The following is a 20,426-nucleotide window of genomic DNA, read 5'->3' as shown; positions in this document are numbered from 1 at the left end:
TGGCAGTATGTCTTACATCATAACAAAATATGATCTATTAGTGAGTCCGAGAGGAAGAATTAGTTTCCCAGAACAGTTGAAGAATGTATCTTTCTGGCACATGTTGTGCAGAAATCAAATCGGTCCAAAATCTTTTGGATATTTCACATAAAAAAATAAAAGGTGAGACATTGTTTCAATATTCTGTTTACAAAAATTTTCATTATTCTTCATGGTTTGTCCCATGACGTACACCGGAAGAGGAGGGACTTCGCCTCTCTATCGGGCACTATTTGCCCCTCATACGCTCTACAGCCTCTCAGAAGGGGGCGTTCCCGGGCTGAAGCACAGCTCTGGACATTTCAATACCGGGCTCAGTGTCAGTGGAGGGAGAAAGCTGAGCGGTGACAGACGCTGTTGCTTGGCTCCTGGCGGATACAAGCAGAGATGGTCCGCTTCGAAAAACACTTTTTTTTAAAATAAATTAACACTAGAGACATAAAGTAAGGCTCGTGAATCCGGCGTGTGGTGACCCGGCTGAGACAGCCGAGTCCGTGGTCTCTGTGAGTCCCGTAGTAACGTCTCTTTGTTCGGTTTGTTAACGATATATCTGCCCTTCACCTTCAACATGGATAATTCAGAGAAGGAGCTCAGGACGGACGACGACGAGGCTGAATATGAAGACGAGGAAGTGGACCCCAGAGTCCAGGTAACTAATATTTACATTCATAGTGTTAATTAGAGCTATTTTTTTCTTAATTCTATCCCCCCCCACCCGTTCAGTTTCATTGTAGTTCAGCCTTGCCTGTCTCCACACAGCTGTAGTTAGCTAACAGCACAGAGAACAAAGTCTTAGCACGATGCAGCTTCTGCATAGTCTGACTGGTTCTTGTTTCAAATATAAGGAAACTGTAACTGTAATGTTATATCTAAAATAAGCCCTACCTTTGTGACCGTTTGCTGATGTGAAAATTCTGGTTAATCTGAAAGTGATGCAAATGACAGCCAATCCACTCCATGCTGATGTAGTCTCAGTATTTAGCTAGTGCTTCGGCAATCTCTGGCTTCATGTTAACTTTCATAAAAAGGATGCCAATGAGTTCCTTGCAGTGAGGTAAACAGAGGCTATTAAATATAGTAAAAAAAGAGTGATGTATCAGTGGCACTGTATCAAAAGAGAGAATCAGTCGCATCAGTGCATCGTTTTTTAAAATATGAATTGGTTATTTAATGTTAATCCACAGCTTATTTTGTTTTATTCTTAAAGAACATGCAAACTTCACATACTTGCTTTAGTTGAATATGAATATATTTAAATTCCATTGTGTCCTGTGTTACTCTTAAGTCGTTCCAGATGTTGCTGGTTCCCCCTCTCATACTTCCACATATTATATTACACCCCTTTCTGTTGCTTCACCTCTCTGTGGTTCCCTCTTTTTTTTCAGGGCGAGCTGGAGAAACTCAACCAGTCCACCGATGACATCAACAGATGTGAGACTGAGCTAGAGGTCAGTCTGTTGAGACATACACACACACACACACACACACACACACACACACACACACACACACACACACACACACACACACACACACACACAGAGCCTTGTGCATTGAATGTTAATGCGGGTTTTATCTGTGTGATTGAGCTGTGTGTTAGTTGTTGCTGATTTGACTGATAGAGCATGTAATCCAGCACATGCAACCACTGCCAGCAGATCTGCTGCTCTGACAGTGTTGACTGACAGCCTGTCAGAAAGTGTTGTTTTCAAGGTATCGCTGTGTGCAGATGCAGCAGTTTTTCGGAGTTACAGCTGGACCTTTGCTCGGTCTCCAGGCCAAACTGTTTGTGAAAGTTCACATTATGTTCAGTGTCAGCAGGTTTAAACTTCCGAGGAGTTGGCCTCTATCTAGTCTTGAGTCACAGTGAAATATTGTGTTACAGTAAACTAACTGTCTGACCTAGACACATAGTTACTAGTTACTTGGGCCATCAAGTTCAGTTTAACATGACTGATCTTTGACTCCCATTAAAAGCCAGTGAAGTCTGATGGCTTACTTTAATGCAGGTCAGCAGTCTTGTGTGAAGCTTTACAGAGGTGAAAGTCCAAAGTCGTGTCATGCTCCACAGTTTGAGAACTGCGCATGGTGTCAATTAGGCATCTGAGCGGTGGAAGTGAATGGACTTCATTAGTTTATTTCTAATCTCGCATTGCCAGACCTTCCTCCACAGCTCTGCGGAGGAAGGTCGGGCTAGTCCACACAGCATTCCGGGATGGGAGAAAAAAATACTCTGGTTTATTGGCATTTCTTTAAACCAATCACAATCGTCTTGGGAGCCGCTAAGCGCCGGATGGAACAACGGCGCCTCTGCAAAATAGCCTCAGGAGGGTTTTGTTCTCCGCGATATATTATGTATTATGAGGTGAGAAAGTGATTGTCACTCTGACAAAATGGATTGTAGTTGACTCGAGACCTTCAACATTTCTTTCATAATCTGGTTCCATCGTGTGGTTCCACCAGAAATTATGCTCTAGTACCGCTTCGATATGTAACAACAAAGGTTGTCGCGAACCCAGAACTTTAAACTTTGATATAATACTAGTATAAAAAAAAAAAAAATTATACGCGATACCTCTTTTCATGCGCGGCAACAATAAAAATAAAAGTCCTAGGCACTCAAACCAGGATGGTTTTGTAGTTTTGATTAATACAGGGTCAAATATCAGAAGTTATCTCAGGACACTTTATAGATAGAGTAGGTCTAGACCACACTCTATAATTTACAGAGACCAAATCTCCCAAAAGCATCTGCACAGGAAGAAAATGTCACTACACCAACCCATATTTAATATTAATTTAATTGTTGTGAATTGTTTTTCCTACCTTGTAGGCCGACACATTCTATATGACAATATTGCTTTTATTATTATTTCTTCTCTTGAATTGGATCAGGACCGTTGGTTGGTTATGAGTACAGAGTCTCACCAATCTTTATCTCCTTAGTTGTGTTTTTTTGTGTGACCCGTTTAGGTCAGTTTAACCTCTTTCTATTCCTGTCGATACCCGTGCCATGTGCCTGATGTATGCAACACTGTGTTGATTGTTAAACCTTGACCGATTTTACACACAAGCTCCAATATCAAGTCAGGTTGTTTTTTATGTCCCAACAAAGACTGCTGCTGTTCAGGACTGTGACCATCTACTGTCAGATGGGGGACAAGCTATCAAACGGTCACGGCACAGTCCAACCAAGCGTCACCCACCAGGTGTTTTCTGGGACTTTTACAGATTACAGATTCAGTGTTAAGGATCTGGACGGATAAGTAAGAACTAATATAAAGGATGTCAAACAACAACACCAAGAAATGCTCTTGAAAAAAAAGTCTTGGTTCTGCACCTAAAGGATTTGTTTCTAAATAAACACGGGAAACAAACTGATGTAACAATTCTTAAAAATGGAAATCAACTGCATTTCTGTTCTTCAGAGCTGAAACGATTAGACTTTTTTTTTTTTTTTATTGATGGACAGAAAATTACCCGACAACAACATTTTGATAGTTGATGAATTGTATGAGTCATTTTATTGAGGTACAAAGGGCAAAAAAAAATAAAATACCTAGTTCCAGCTTCTTAAATTGGAACATTTTCCTTTTTTTTTTTTTTTTTTTTTTTTTTTTTTTGGCCTTCTTTATGAACAAACTGAATATCTTTTGGATTTAAGACTTGAAAGGTTTTGGTGTCTTGCTTAAGGATGACGCTTGTAACCCCAGGGCCTTGAACCCGCGGATATTCCTGTTAAAGTTTAGTGTCTCGGTTTGCTTATCAGCTACCCACATAAACATACAAAGAGCTTAAATCCTATGCTGATTCCCTGCCATGATTAATCTCTTCCCCTCCAAAATCGTTCATATTTCCTCTTTTTCCACCCTTGACAGGGCTCCCTGAAGTTTAGTTCACGGATTGAAATCGCCAGCAGCATCTTTAGTGTGAGCTCATCATATGAGTTTAACCCAAAGAGGCCTTTGTTTTGAAGCATTCAATACTGCTGATGACCAGGGAGAGTGAAAATGAGCAGATAATATTAATAAACGGAACTTCAGTGATGTGAAGATGCAGGTGCACTTTAATAGCAGTGATGCAAGTGCAGTGCAAATGTAGCGTATAATCCGAAGTTGTAGACATAACACCTCAGGGCACTAATGTGTTGAGAAGGTGAAGTGCGTCACAGTGTGAGCGTCTGTGGCCTCAGTGAGAGGACAGAGACTCTGCACTGCAGTCTGCATCCACATCAGTATAACCACAGACCGAGAGGGGGAGAGGACAAAGATATGTCTGTTCAAATTCATTTATATAAGAAATCCTTCTCATAATTGTTGGCTGTGTAGCTTTATAACCTTTTGTTACATTTCCCGTGTTATTTACAGTGCAGTCTGTCAGTATCTGGACCGTTTTGTGTCTGGGTTAAAATGAAAGAATGACGTTGGGATTAAACTGCCTACTTTCAGCTTAAATGTTTGGGAGTTTACATCCACATTCGGCAAACTGTGTGGAAACCGTGACCTTTTCTTTCTAATAGACAGTCACCAAGGGTAAAAAGGGTCATGATTCCTTCTTTCCCTTAAAGTGAAAGTCACTGCAGAGCCAAAACAACCGTTTCTTCTTTTGTGTCTGTGAGGTAGCCTAGTTTGTGGGTCTTAGTGGTGCAAAATGTATTTATTATTTTTATTCAGAAACTCAGCCGTCTGTCATGTTAACCCGAAAACAAAATAATGGCTGCCTGTATGTGCACTTTCCCTGGCCTCATGGCTGCAACTTGCACTCTCTTCATCTACTCTAGGCTATAACATAAAAAGGGGACAAAAAGTTTTTTTTTCTTTCAGCCAACAAGCATCCGACGGGAACAGTTTTTAATGTTCTGTCAGACTCTAAATACTCCAGAGTCTGCTCTTGAGACTCTGCTCTAATTTCCGGGACAATTAGAGCAAGATTCGGGACAACTGCTTGGATTTCGGGACTGTCCTGAATTTTTCTTGACGTTTGGTCTAAAATCAACAGAGAATGAATCAACATTTATTTGAATCCTTCATCAAGATAAATGCAAAACATTCACTTGTTCCAGCTTCTGATTCTGATGATTCTCAAATGAGAGGATGGTATCATTGTACGATATTACGAAACAAAAACAGCTCTGAGGGGCTGTGTTTTGCACAGCGTCCTTTGAGCTAAATGCTAACTCAAGCATGGCAACATGCTCACAATGGCACTGCTGACATGCTAATGTTTAGCAGCAATACTGTTTTAATGTTCACCATTTTAGCTTGGTGTGTTAGCATGCTTACATTTGCTAAATTAGCACTAAACACTAAAGTACAGCTGAGGCTGATAGGGACTGTCTTTAGTTTTGCAGGTATGAACCAAAAATATAGGACAAATTAAAAATGACAATCCAATAGTTGTCGAGATTTCAATCAAAACAAGAAATGCCAACCTCATTCCATCACAATGCATCCAATAGTTCATGAGACATTTTAATCTGGACCAAAGTGGTGGACTGACAGACCAGTGTTGGTGTCCCCAGAGCCACTAGCATGATAAAAATGATGTCAAAAACTGCAGGCGACATTGCATCAGTTTAGTGAAAGAACACATTTCTATGTGGATATGGTTTTAATGCATCAGTTGGTGAAGAAATGGAGGTCATGCTGAGGGATATGAAGGCCATAGAACAGAGGGAGTGTTAAAAAAAAAAAGAAGAGATTAGATGAATGATTGAAACATCGGTTTGATAGAACAGCTATGAGCCAAAAGTCAAATTGTGAAGGGAAAAGAGAGGACTGACTGACGGTTGTCTGTGAGCCTGGAGGGCACGATTCCATCAAAGTCCAGATAAAAACTCCACACATCAGTGAAAACAAATTGTACAGTAACGGTAGTTCAAGCTGTAGATTGAACACATTCTGGGAAATCTAGTCAAAAGTATAGTGTTCTTTTTGATGCAATAGACCTTTTTTCACAGGCAGACATGTTGACATGTCATGGCAGGAAAAGCCCAGGTGTATTCAAACCCATGGCTGCATTCCACTTAGGAGAGGCCCTGGTATTATGCTGACTCACTGAAATGGCTTACTGGGACACTTGATGGAATTGATCCATCGTTAAGGTTATCAATTTCAGCTGTGCTTTTCCTACTATGACAAGTCAACATGTCTGCTGTGGAAAAGGTCTATCCTGCGATCAGCTTTTCTCTAACACATTTTATTCATGTGGACTGACCTGAAAATTTTATAGCTTAAGGATTCACAGTTACTGCTACTGTTTATGTCCTAGAATAGTCCTGACTCGTGGGCAAACATGTGGCCAGGGAAAATGCAATTCTTTGAAATCCAGACAACTTGAGGACATTTTTATTATTAAGTCCGATGGATAGATGTTACGGATAGTAAAATCCAGCAGTCTTTATTTTGGTTTTTTTTCTCGTCTTGATAGAAGTTGCAGCCTGTTGTTGCCCTGATGAAAGACTAATTTGATTTTCCAGTAAGTGGGTTTTGGCAGAGGTCTCCGGTACGATGAATAAGGATGAGCTTTCTTTTGGGGACTTTGGCGTGTCATGAGTTTCCTTTTTTAGCCTAGTCTTTAAAGTTGAACAAATTAATTCAGAAACTGTTTTCAATATGTTGAAATTGAATTCAGCCTTTGATCCTAATCCAAAGAGGATTGCCAAATGCCTGACAAATTCAATCGTTTTCATGCACAAGTCACAGTAATTTCACCTTCAGCATAAGAGATGTTTTATTTACAGGGAGAAAAAAACATGTTATTTAATGCTCTTCTAAGAAGCTAAGAAACAACTTATTGTCTCTAAAAATAATAACTCCCAGATTTCTGACATTAAAGAATGTCTTTGTTACAATGCATACTTGCCTGACCATGACCATTTTGTTTCATAATCATATTGTACATGGAATATTGTTTGGACTGAATGTAATTAATTGATTACTTTATATGTTTATGTTGTATGTACTAATTAACTAACTAAACACCCATAGTTGATCCAATAATCTTAATAACTGTGTAAATCCAGTGAATATTCAGTCAAAGCTTTAGTGCCTAACTTTTGGATATTAATGAACGTCCGTTACATTCAAGCCGTTGCCAAATGAGTTGCTACAAAGCTAATTAAGACCATCAGCTTCCCACGCAGAAACTCAAGTGAAGATAATGACCTCTTCTGAAGAGTCAGTCATGTTTTTTTGTTTTTTTTTAAATCCTCCGTGTCCTCCTTGGCTACTAGCAACGGCGCGGAGGAAGAGGGGGGAAGGGGTCACGTAAGGCTTGTATCATGTGGACACGCCAACAGTTTTGTTGTCCTTACTTAGAATTCCACATGGGGACGGCGCGCTATAGTTTTAAAATGTTACAGACCCACTATCTGGGTTAGAGTTAGTTACTTGATGTGTACCAGTCCATTGGTGACCACATACATTATTTGCACCTACATGAAAACACCGTACCAAACACATAGCCTAAGCAGCTGCAGTTTCTCTTCAGTCTCTTTTTAATGAGATCCCCCGTCGCTAGCCTCAGAGGGTTTCTCTGTTTTGAGTTTTAAAGTTCACCAAAAGGTAACAGCTGTCTCTCACTCTCTGTCGCATCTGAGGCCCATAGAATTTCCAATGAACATGGAACAATATGCAAACATCTTGTGTAGGGGTGAATCTAAAATACAGCAGCACAGAAGCAAAGTCTTTTTATTCTCTACTCCTAATGCATTATTTAAAAATGTTTCTTCTCACCATGACTTTTCTGTATTTACCCAGCACTGCTTCATTAGGCATGATTGTATGTACAGTTTCCCCCCAGAAAAGTTGTTTAGCCCGGTGGCAATGGTCTTTTTCTTTCGACGAGGGCCCGGCTGCCGCCAGTCACAGACTGATGTAGAGCCCCAATAGTTTCTGTGATAACCGAATCATGGAAGGAATTGCAAAATTGAGAATTTCAAAACGCTATAAGACAGATTCCACAGGGCCCTATGTTAAGTCAGCCCTAAAAGCTAACTGGAGGTTTAAAAATAGAACTAATGTTACCCCCCAAACTGTAAATGTAGTTTTTAAAAAAACGTCTTAGAATACACCACAAATGCCACCGCACTCGCAATATACTGGGGGAAACACTTCAGTCTACAGGAACTTCTGCTGCATCTGTTTTGACCCCCCTTGCTTGTTGATCTAGGATCTTTATTCTACTTTATTTCTAAGTTGATGGTGACAGTCATGCTAGAAATGCAAAGCCGGAAATGTGCAATGTAGTACAACGTTTTGGGGAAGTTCAACTTTTATGTGTGGCTTTGAGAAAATAAATGTAACCTAACATGTGACCAAACTACAAACTTGCAGAACTCTCATCTATAAAATACATTGAAAGCATCATAGTAATGATGAGAGGATTTGAAGTTGTGTTATTGTATGACATTTTAACCACATTTTGACATGTTTTGAGAATAGAGACAAACTTTATACTTGCGTCCCTTGCATTAGCATGTCAGATCACTGAAGGTTTTGTGGCATTGTTGGCCTTTATTTGATAGGACAGCCGTGAAAGGGGAGAGAGAGGAGGGCTGCAGGTTGGAATTGAACGTGCAGCCTCTGCGGTGAGGACTGAGCCTCCATACATGGGCGCACGCTCGACCAGGCGAGCCCAGGTTGCGTCACTTTATCTGCAATTTGCGAGCAACAGTCATTTGTGCCGTCGTTTTGGATTTGCAACTTTTTTGAAATGGGCCCCATTCTGACTGTTTGTTGTTTTGCTTTGTGGTTATTTTTATGGGACGGTTTTTATTGATTTGACTATTCAGCTAGTTAGTGATGTATAAAGATGACCTCCCCATTATGAATAGTGCTTACAAAGCTCTGACTGCTCAATTGTTTCTCCACCCGAGGAAATGTCCATCAGCGATCGCACCCCCAAATCCTGTACATCTGTGTACTGAATCAAAGGACTTAACCCAGGCTGGTGAAACCCCATCAGTGCTTTAATTTATAGCTTTGTGGTATATGGGTCTACGAAAAACAATGAGAATATGTGTTTTCTTTGATCTGACCCATGTTGGGAAAACTGACCTTGTTAGATTGGTTTGCTTTTATCTAAAGTAGCCCAGTTTGAGTCATGGTCAGGGCTTTGATAATCTTCCAAGCCACAAGGTTAGAGATTTTATTGTTAGGAATTACATCTAGTCTCTTTTTATGACATGTCAACAACTACCTCCTGAATCCTATGACCCAAACAGTTTTAAATGTCCTGAAGAAGCCTCTTGGACGAGAATCCTCAAAGCATCTAAATGGAATGCATTTTGAATTGCCATTGACGTAGTACTTCTTGATATCCTACTACAGTGTATGCGCCAGGTTCGAACACCTTCATAGACTCCATTAACCTATCAAACCTGGTGGGGTTGTTTCCTCCGGGTGATTTGAAATGAATTACTGCAGTTTTGCGGCTTCTCTGTGTAGTTATTTGATGCCACTTAAGTGTTCTTGGATTATTCTCAATTTGACAGTCTCATCACACGCAATTTGTTTTTACAAGGTCACATGTCCCAATGGTTGCAAGGTTCCTAGTTGCAGTTGCAAGGATGTCACGTAATTATTCCTTGCCCTGCTGTCTGTCTTCTCAAGCCTTTCACACATGGAGACTGTTGGAGGACAAGTTTGTTTAGCTTCTAAGACAAGAAAACCACACAAACTGAAGGGTACGTTTCGAGGAGTGAGCTTGTTTTTTAACAGAAGGCCCTTGAATTAAGCCTGCTTCTACCAAAACATCATTACATCTAATGTTACTTGTATAATTGACCCTGCTATAAAGGAAGTGAGGAATTAAAGAGAGAATTCCCCTGCAGGGATCCGTGAAGTTTCTGACTTGTTTTTGTTCTTTGCCCTTTTATGCCAATTAGACTACCACGATGCAATGATGAACAAACAGTTTTTTTTCTTACCAGTTAACAAAATTATATCGAGCATTGAATTTTCACAAGCGGGTGTCTTTCAGTGTTATGACACAGGAAAAGTGTCAGCTTTATCTGGCACGTAATGTGAATACTTTCCCCAGATTAGATAAAGTTTGATGGTTGGTGGCCAATGTTTCTTATCCATTATTTAGACCTTAGTTTTATCTTTGAGCTCTGGGGTCTTAGGTGCGAGAGTTCTTAGAAGCTGTGACTCATACTGTGAGGCAGCAATAGAGCAACCTTTCATCACATTTCAGCAACTTTCATTCCCTTTTATGATCAACTGTGCAAGGTGCTAGAAAGATGAAGGTCAAGAGCAACAACAGCCTGTCAAGAGATGTACCAAGTGTTAATTCAGAGGTGCTAGGTGCTAGGTGTAATAAAAAATAAATAAATGGTGGCCCAGTGGTTAGCACTGTGGCCTCACGGCAAGAAGGTTCTGTGTCGAATCCAGGTCGTTCCGGGGCCTTTCTGTGTGGAGTTTGCATGTTCTCCCCATGTTTGCGTGGGTTTCCTCCGGGTGCCCCGGTTTCCCCCACCATCAAAAACATTTACTAGGTTCTCCAGGCAGTGCCCTTGATCAAGGCACTGGCTCAGATCTGGAGTTGGTCCCCGGGCGCTGTCATTGGCTGCCCACTGCTCCCTCGAGGGATGAGTTAAATGCAGAGAATGAATTTCGCTACATGTACGTGTATGTGACAAATAAAGTACCTTTTTAAAAAAAAATAAAACAAGAACCATGTTTAAAGGCTGGATAAGAGTTGGAGAAGCGTCTCATTTCATCCAACACTGAGCTCTGTTGATGTAGCATCGATCATCTTATATAAAAACCCTTTCACATTACTGCTTCCTTTTAACTCACTGAAACAGTAATATGATTGTTCACTAAATGGGTTTTGGCAAAGGTCTATAGTCGCCTAATTCACGTAAAGCTTTTGTTAGGTGTGTTTGGTGCATACCTTGGGTTAGTTTGGGTTTAGGCTAAAAAAAGTGCAGTGGGTGTGATGGGCTACAGATTACCAGACTAGTTGATCTGCATGATCAGAGGTTGTCAAAGTTCAGTTTACATTCAAAGAGTTATGTTGGTATTGTTTCTTTTTTTGCTCCCATGTATGTTTTGACTTGAATTACTGATCTCTCTCTCTCTCTCTCTCTCTCTCTCTCTCTCTCTCTCTCTCTCTCTCTCTCTCTCTCTCTCTCTCTCTCTCTCTCTCTCTCTCTCTCTCTCTCTCTCTCTCTCTCTCTCAGGACGCGAGGCAAAAGTTCCGCTCGGTTCTGGTTGAGGCCACGGTGAAGCTGGACGAACTTGTGAAGAAGATCGGCAAGGCTGTGGAGGAGTCCAAGCCTTACTGGGAGGCCCGCAGGTTGGCCAGACAGGTCAGTCAGCAGCGCATGGAAGGAGGGTGGGAGGGGTGTTGGAAATATTCAGAACCTTTTTTTACGTCTTTTGGGCCTTAAGTAGAGTCAGACCAAGTTATACTCTATAATCTAATCGTGTTGGCTCAGGTCTTGTCTCGGGTCTGTGTGTCAACATGTCTAATACCTGAGTGGATCTTAATGGATCCAAGTAGGTCTATAAAATGTTGTTTGGTCTATAAAATGACATACAATAGTAAAAAATGTCCATCCCAGTTTCTCAAAGTCCAAAGTGATGCCTTTAAATGTCTTGCTTTGTCTGTCCAAAACCCAAAGAGATTCAGTTTAACATGATATAAAACCGATTTAAAAGCAGGAAATTCCCATAGTTCAGAGGCAATAAACAGCATTTATTTTTTTACATTTTTGCATGAAACATTATCAAAGTAGTTGGCGATTATCTTTTTTGTCGATCCACTAATCGATTAGTCGACTAATTGTTGAAGCTCTAGAGACCAAGGCCTCTCATACACTGGCCTACTTTTTATATATTCAGTGTTTAGCTGTGCATAGCCTGGTTGTTGTGTTTATTATCTGTTTTACCAGGTCAAAAGCTTAGACTCGATTTAATGACAAAAGGTCCAGACCTTATTGTGTGTTTGAGTATGTTTAGTTTACCTGCTAGGGTTTTTGCGTGGTTTGATCGTCACTTCTCTTAAAAAGTCCATCTCATTAATCGCCCTTCTGTTTGATAACATTTGTCCAGCTTTTAGATGTTGCTTGTTGAGGAGAAGGGATCATTTTCATGCATTAACTTTAACCACTTTCAGTCTAGTTGATCAGTAAAATGCATAATTTGGACACCGCTTACAATTGGTGACAAAGGGGAAACTACACAATCATTTCGGACCATGATCTCAGTTCCCTTTTCAGCCTCAACACTTGGTGTGTGTGTGTGTGTGTGTGTGTGTGTGTGTGTGTGTGTGTGTGTGTGTGTGTGTGTGTGTGTGTGTGTGTGTGGGTGTGGGTGTGGTGTAAATAAAGGGGGAAGCAGCCACCTGCACATTTCGATAAGCGCCCAAACCGCTCTGAGAGCTCCGTCAGGAAGCGCAGGGATCAACTTAAACTCTAAAAGGCTTCATTATACAGTTTTCTTGCCTCCCCCCCCTTCTGATGTGGCTCATAGGAAGGTTATCGTGGTATCCAGGTTTTCACGAGGACATAAATAATTGCTACAAATATGATGGGTAATTTTCCGTGGCGTGCTGAAATACAGTGCAATGGTGAAAGAGTTCCTGTGAAGTGATACTGCAAAAGGACTTCCCCTTTCTCCGCTTTATGTCCTTTTTTGAACACCTTCAAACTAAGTTCCCTGATGCCACTGCCACTATTTGTGGCCTAAAATACAAAAATCATATTAAATCAATAACTGTCAGACTTGTAAAGATTGTAATATATACGGTGGTTTTACTTTAAAGCCATAGTCCGTAGTTTCTGTCTCCCCCATGAGGAATGCATCCACATGATTACACACCTATTCGTGATCGCACACCAATGGAGATTTGAAGCACCAACCTTGTTAGCATTAGTTGTTTAGTTTGAGGCACCGAGGCCATCAGACTATCCATTAATTCATCCCTCCTTTCATTTATGTCAAACCTTTCATGCAAGAAATGCTGCTTTGCAAATGAAGACCTCAGTGAAAGAAACCGATGATGTCAGTGTTTGTTTGTAAAAGTATAGTAAAAAAAAAAAGAATCGCCAGCTGTGGTTGTGGTGTACCCAGCCTCTCGGTTGCGATGGCCGTCTGGGGAACTGAGATGAGGATGTACAGCACGTGAGCGTTGTAGTTACTTTAGTCAGCTCACCTGCTGGCCTGATTTATTTACTGTCTCCTCTACGCAAGTCCTAGATTGAGAACGTTGCAAGCAGTTGGTTGCAGCCCTCAGACAGCAGAAATACTGTATTCATCATGGGTGTTTTTCCTGTCTCGCCAGAAAGGTCACGTAGTGTGGGAAGTGCAGAGATATGTAAAGGTGTTAAAGCCAATGCTTTCCTCCAGGTAGGCAAAACCCATTTTAAAACGCCACCCTTTTTACCCACTCGCACTCTTCTGCTCTAAGGGAAACCAAATTGTTCATGAACAGGACTTTGAAGTTAGCTATACTTCAACATCCTTTTCTGCACGACCACAAAGACTAATATAGCTCGACCTCGTTCTGACAAAAATAAACCGTTGAAGTTTAGAAAAGATTTTAACTCGTCTGCTCGTGCAGACGAGCCACTTTTGCTCTCTTTGCCAAGTTAGAGAGACTGTCCTGTAACTTAAACAAACGACACAGGGAAAGAGAGCTTACGAGAGCTTTATTTACAATCCCCATTAGTTGTTATCGAAGTAATGACTATTCTTTCTGGGGTCCAAACAAAAGATCAAACAAAACAAGTCATTACATTCATACTTTCATATTATCAATACAATAAATAAATACTACATAATTAATATTTCCACATTATCAATAAGCTATAGTATACATTCACATTTCCTTCTCAACAAACATTTGGCACAAGTAACCAATGGACACGTTCGTACTTTGGTAAACAACACAACATTAATCCACATTCACATCCCCACTTTCATATGCAGTTTGAGATTATTTCTTTTTGACTAATTGCTAACTTTACTTCCTTTTTTTTAAAAACTGATCTCACTTGTAATTTGTGTTTAGCCTGGGGAAACCCTGACGGACTTTCGGCAAATTTGAGATTTGCTCTGCAAGTCAGTCTGCCGAAGAGCCCATTCAAGGCCATTTCTAATATCCCCAAAATCACCAATCACAGGCACCAATCACAACCGTTGAGGCGGGCTTTAGACGATAGCGACGGCGAGCAGCTTTTTGTTTACATTCGACACGATGGCCACCGAAGCGCAGCAACCCATTGATGCCGCTGCCGCTGCTACGTGACCCGGATCGCTGGTCTGATTGGTTGAAGGACTATCCAATGGCGCCCAGAGGCATTTGAGCGGCGTCCGTTGGTGACGCCCCTTTGGAAATGAGCTGTGAACGAGCCTTTCCCAGACCCACTCTGGGGTCTGGTGTCAACCAGGCTAATTTGTGTTAAATGCAGTGGGAATATGTTCCAGTTTGACATTGCCCTATACATTACAGTTTTCCTTATGGCATTAGTTTTAGGTAAAGGTAGTGTGAAGCGTCCCATAAAGGCTTGCCTAGTTTCGTGATAGTGCCTGTCGTGTGTGTGTGTTTGTTAGCTGTGAGAATAAGTGTGTAGGTTTCCTAGAGACACAATTATTTCTTATATAATAGACCAGGCTACATGTCATTTTTTCTTCCACCGTCACCCATAACAGCCTTGCGTGCATCCCTTCCACACTGCTCCTCATTGTGCAGTGAAGAGCAAGACGGGTAGCTCGGTTTTGTGCAAGCTGAATCTTTTTAATTTCTTGTTTAGAAGCACTAGACGGGATTACTGGACAGTAATTGAGGTGTGATTAAAAACAAGCCACTGTATTACTTGTTTACTTGTCTTTCCATCCAAGTAATAAGCACACCTTCTGATGATTGAAATGCCTCTGCTCATTTTGGCCCACCATATTATTGAGTTGCCCAAGACCGTGTTCCGTCCAGTGTGACACCCAACAGTTTTGCCTCTTTTACCTGCTGAATAATGGTCCCTTGTAGAGAGATGCGCAGCTGTGGGTCAGTCCTTACTGTATGTTCGGAGCATAATATTAGACTCATGGTTTTTGATGTATTATTAAGCTTCAGTTTGTTTTCAGACCCATTCTGAGACTAGCATCAACTCTTTCTGCAACATGCTGTTAAGTACCTTGGTGTTTTCTGCAGATGCATACATTGCAGTGTCATCAGCATACTTTGATATAGTCCAAAACTATTTCGTTTCCAACTTGACCTGATGAGTTTGGGCCAAGTCCAATCCTACTTTCCCTTATTGTTTTTTGCCACAATGCAATGTAACTAAACATCTTCCAACAAGATGTACCTATTCTGGTAGACATGGATGCCATATTTCTACTGTTTACCTTGCAATTGTCACTACAAAGATTGATAATTTCCATGAAAACCTCACCAACGGCGTCCATTGTGGTGTTTTGGGTCTGAACTGGGCTGCTGTTGCCACGTAAAGTGGTTAACAGCCAGATGAAGGATGGCTTTGTTGTGTCCGTGCTTGAAAACAGAAAATGGAACATTGGAGCTCATCTCGTCCTCACATTACTGCAATATGCCCCCGACTGTTTCAAGACTCTATTAAAGCAGAATCATTATCTCTTCTAAGTCTAAAGACTGCTGGCGTAGGTAATAATTCATGGAAATTTACTTGGCATAGAAAGTATCCGATACTCCATATGGATAACCACAGCAGAAATAATGTACTATTACACCCTTTGTCACATTGTACAGCACAATGTCTGCTAATGTTTCTACCTGAACATGAACTTTCAGTCAAAGCATCTTGTTCAAGGACTCTTTGCTCATTCATCTCCCACATTCAAGTTTTCTCAGGATTTGAAACCAGTGACCAGTGAAATCACAGCCAGTGTCTTATCCTCATCATAGCTGAATCCACTGGCCTATATAAACATCCATCTGGTGTATTTCTCTGTGCTCGCTCTCCAAATGGCCCTCGGGGTAGATTTAGCCTTTGTCATGGTTTATATCAACACAGAGGGAAACCGTCGGTTTTGGAAAGCCGGCCTTGTTCTGCTCTGAAATCTTTTTATTGCTCGTCTCCCTCTGTCCTACCCCCATACTTACTTTTGTCTTTCTCTTTGTCTTTACCTCTCTAATGGCTACAGACAGCGGTGGAGTTTTTTTTTTATCAGATCTCTGCAGTAATTCTCTGCACTAGTCAAGAACCCGAGAATTTAAAGCCAAGTCTTCGCTAACGGTATGTCTGGAAAGGAACAATGAGATTTGTTTTTGGCTCATAGTTCCACATAGGGTTACAGCTATTGTTTATTTAAAAAAAAAAACATTGATTATTTTTTTGATTCATCATTTAGACTTCAAATGTCTTGTTTTGTCTGACCAATAGTCCAAATCCCAAAGACATCCAATTTAAAATGATAGAAAAACAGAGTAAAGCACGATACAATTTAGATTTAATTCTTGGGCCTGCGATCAATATGAGACAATATAATATGTCAATTTAACACAATGCTTTACATTTTTGCCAACTAGGGCTGGGTACCAAATTCGATACCGAGGCTATTTTTTGTCTTTAATACTGCAGTTTTTAGATCTAATTTAGAGAACAGAGCAGGGGCTTTTAGAGCAGATGGACAGTGGGCTCTACTTTCTTCATGTTGGCACCAAATTCCTATCAAGGGATTTAGTAATCTGTCCATCTTGGCTTGTTTTCCTTGTCGTTCATTTCTAAGCTATTTGTAAATGAGCCGCTGGCCCTTCAGGGGATTCAGATCTTTAACAACACGGTGGAACTCCCTGCAGCACTGTAGACATTGGTAAGGAATACTTTTGCTTGTTTTTCTGAACAGATGGTGAAAAAGGCTGTTGAATTAGGAGCTGAAGTAAAAACAGTTGCTTGTTGGAGGCGGTGGGTGTTTAATGTTTGTAATAAAGCTGTTATCAGCTTTTGAGAATCTTTTAAATGGCCACCGATGCAATTGGCAGAATTCACACTAAAATGTCTTTTGCGTTTTAATCATTTGCCAGGAAAATATTTCTGAAATTAAAGAAACACTGAGTCTCTTTGCCAGTGTGTTTGCACATCTTTGGCTTTTGGGATTGAGGTTTAAATGTAATTGGTGTTTTGATTTGATCTTGCTTTTTTATTGACTAAAATCTTGGCAACTCTTTTTTTTCTTTTCTTTTTTTTTTTTTTTTTTTTTTTGTGTTTTCTTTTGCTTATCTCCTCCTTTCTGTCTTTTTTTTTTGTTCCTTTCCTTGATTTCTGCCTTGTCTTCTTTTGTTGAGAGTGCATTTAATGTATTTTCTTGCTTATTTCTCCTCCTTTTTTTTTTTTTTTTTTTTTTTTTTTTTTTTCACTGTATCATTTTCCTTGATTTTTACTTTATTTCTTCCTGCAACATTTCCTTTTGTTTTTGTCCCCCTCATCCTTTTGGAACCCTTTCTTCCTGTCTTTATCTTTTTATATTTCATAAAATATATTATCTATATATTTGTTCTTCCTTCATTTCTTTCCTTGGCTCTTTATCACCTTCCTTCTCCCACTTTTGCTTTCTTTCCTCCACTTATTCATTTTTCGATCTCTGTTCAGTTATGTCCTCCTCCGTCATCACAGTATGCACCCAGCATTTAGCTTGACTCACTGTTTTGTTTGCCCTCTCAGAAAACCCTTCTCTTTCTCCCCATGCTCCCTCCGTCACTCTCCCACTCAGTTTGATAAGAAACCCATTATTTACGGGTGCAGATAAGCGGCAGGCAGCGCCCAGGGAGCGGTGGCAGCGGTGGGTGGGGACTCGGTTCAACCTTGGCTCCAGATAGAAGATAAAATCCAGACCTATAACTCTTGACAGCGTGAGTTAATCTACATTAGCATATCGGGCATTCTGCTGGCCGCAGTGATTCATGAGTGAGTCATGATGCGCGAGTACAATAAGGGTTTCCCTGTTTGGCTTCCCCAGGGGCTTAAAAAATCAATTAAAAGTTTGTGAATTTGAAAACAAAATAAGGCTTTTTATATTGCCTTTTTAAAAGTAATTAGTTCTTTAAAAATCGCTAGATAAAAGTACTGTGTCAATTTCCTTTGCCTCAATTTCGTAATTCACTTAATGGTCCATCCACTCATCGCCATCCGCATTATTCGGGGTTGGGTTGCTGCTTAGATATATAGTCCTTCCACCTAGTCCTGGGTCTTCAGGGGGCATCCTTACCAGATGCCCGAACCACCTCAACTGGCTCCTTTCGACGCAAACGACCAGCGGCTCTACTCCGAGCTCCTCACGGATGACTGAGCTCCTCCCCCTATCTCTAAGGGAGACGTCAGCCACCCTCCTGAGGAAACCCATTTTGGCCGCTTGTACCCTGGATCTCGTTCTTCCAGTCGTGATCCAGCCTTCATGATCATAGGTGAGGGTAGGAACCAAAACTGAGCGGTAGATCGAGAGCTTTGCCTTCTGACTCAGTTCTCTTTCATCACAACATTGCGATAAAGTGAATGTAGTACCGCCCCCGCTGTGCCAATTCTGTGGCCAATCTCCTGCTTCGTTGTCCCTCACTTAATGGTGACTCCTTTTTTAAAAATGATTTTGGTCTGAAGTTTTTGTTTGCATAACTGCTTGTGAGAATTTGTGAGCAGATGGATACTCCACTTTTCTTTTTTTTCTTCTTTTTCTTCAAGGACACTTTGCGTTGACTCAAAAGTAGCCTGAATCAAACTTGTGACCTTCCTGTAAGGGAAGTGTCTCTGAGACATTAAAAATAAATAGCTTTTAAGCTCTTTTCCCCTTTGACCTCCCTGGTGTCAGCTGTTCCAAAAATAAAAAAAAGAAGAGATGCACTTACTGATGACCTGAGCATGTGTCGAGGAAGTGGGTAAGGATGACGAGGCTGAAAAGTTTGGGGAGTGATGGTCGCTTGAGCACACGTCGCTTGAAAGACGCACGTTTTTAAGTGCTGACTCCTGTGGGACGGAGCGAGGCTGCCGTATCTGAAGTTTAACCTGTTTTTTTCAAACGTAATGAAATATGCATCAGACTCACTCTTCATTCCACCTCACCTCCCGGCACTCAAGGCTGGGCAGATGGAAATAAGGCAGTCAGGATACGGGGGGTAGTTTTCGTGTTTGCGTCTTTCTGCTAATACAGTAGGTCAGACAATCAAATTCTTCATTCAGTGTTTTCAATCAAAGTTTTCTAGCGTGTTTAAAAAGCCACAAACAACAAGACTGTAGGTAATCCCTTTTTTCAAAATATATAATATTTTGGAGCTGAATCTCTTGTCCTTTGCTGGTTATTCTATTAGTATAAGATTCAGACGACTGAGCATACTCTGAATATTTCTTGTTTATTATTATGATGGAGCATTAAAGTGAAAGTGGATGAGTCATTCCCTCTTCATCAATGTGCCAGTTGCAGAAGCTTAAACCAGCAGCCCACTCAGCTGGCAGCACCACACTGTGTCTGTAGCTGATGACTGCTGAGAGGGAGTTTGAGTATGGAGTTTTGAAAAAGACAGATTGAGTTAATGCACATGATTTGGAGGGAGGATGAAGCAAGCGTGGAGTCAATTTGCAGATGGGAGGATGATTCGTAAGAGATTCACAAGAGGCAGAAGACAAATGCAAGCAAATGAGGTAGTCCATGTCTACACCAAGATAACTTGACCCAGTAAACATTGGGACCTTGGTACATGTCTATGAATGTCTTGAATGTTGAAAAACCTGCCTTCATGTATCTTCTCATCTTAAATGGTATCCAGGGGTCATTCAAATCTGAAATAAGGCTGGGCGATGTGGCCAAAATCTTCTATCCCGATATTTCATATCTCGATAATACCAGAGATCAAGTACAAGTACTTACATTTGGGTCCTTGCCGATACCGAGTACCGATACGAGTACTCAATAATCCTTCTGGGGTCCGAGGGTGTTTTCTAGAGATGTCCTGATACCAGTATCGGTATCTGCTCCGATACTGCCTAAAACGCTGGTATCGGTATCGGGAAGTACTGGAGTTTATGCACCGATCCGATACCACGTAATAAAGCCCTAAAGAAAATCTACGTCAAAGTAGTTTATTTAGGTTATTTTTTCGTTATAACTGACCAGTCAAACTGGAGAATAAAAGAAAGTTCTGTGGCATTCATTGTTTGTGTTTGTTCATGTTTCAAAAAGAGTTTAACCTGAGCCAGACCGACAACAGAGATAGAAATCATATCACATCCATACAGGGATAGTAGTATACAGCTGTTAAAACATAATAAAATATATGACACACTGGTATCGGATCGGTACTCGGTATCGGCTGATACGCAATTTCAGGTATCGGAATCTATAAAGTTTTCAGACACACAGATGATCTTGGCCTTCTCTGATTTTGTTGTCAATTAGAACAAAGCGGTATTTTCA

General features: G+C 40.8%; 1 protein-coding gene across 1 annotated transcript in view; it reads left to right on the top strand.

The window, feature by feature from the left end:
* Positions 1 to 310: 310 nt before the first annotated feature.
* The window catches only part of sh3bp5b (SH3-domain binding protein 5b (BTK-associated)), a 45,498-nt gene continuing 25,382 nt past the window's right edge, over positions 311 to 20,426 (top strand). Inside the window, exons 1-3 of the mRNA XM_028580299.1 lie at positions 311 to 688; positions 1,425 to 1,487; positions 11,231 to 11,359. Coding sequence (XP_028436100.1) covers positions 608 to 688; positions 1,425 to 1,487; positions 11,231 to 11,359 — 273 coding nt within the window. The 5' untranslated portion in view covers positions 311 to 607. The remainder of the gene's footprint in view (positions 689 to 1,424; positions 1,488 to 11,230; positions 11,360 to 20,426) is intronic.

Source organism: Perca flavescens, chromosome 6, assembly GCF_004354835.1.
Source record: "Perca flavescens isolate YP-PL-M2 chromosome 6, PFLA_1.0, whole genome shotgun sequence".
Classification (NCBI taxonomy): Eukaryota; Metazoa; Chordata; class Actinopteri; order Perciformes; family Percidae; genus Perca; species Perca flavescens.
The sequence above is the reverse complement of the archived record's forward strand: the minus strand, read 5'-3'. Positions and strand labels throughout refer to the sequence as shown.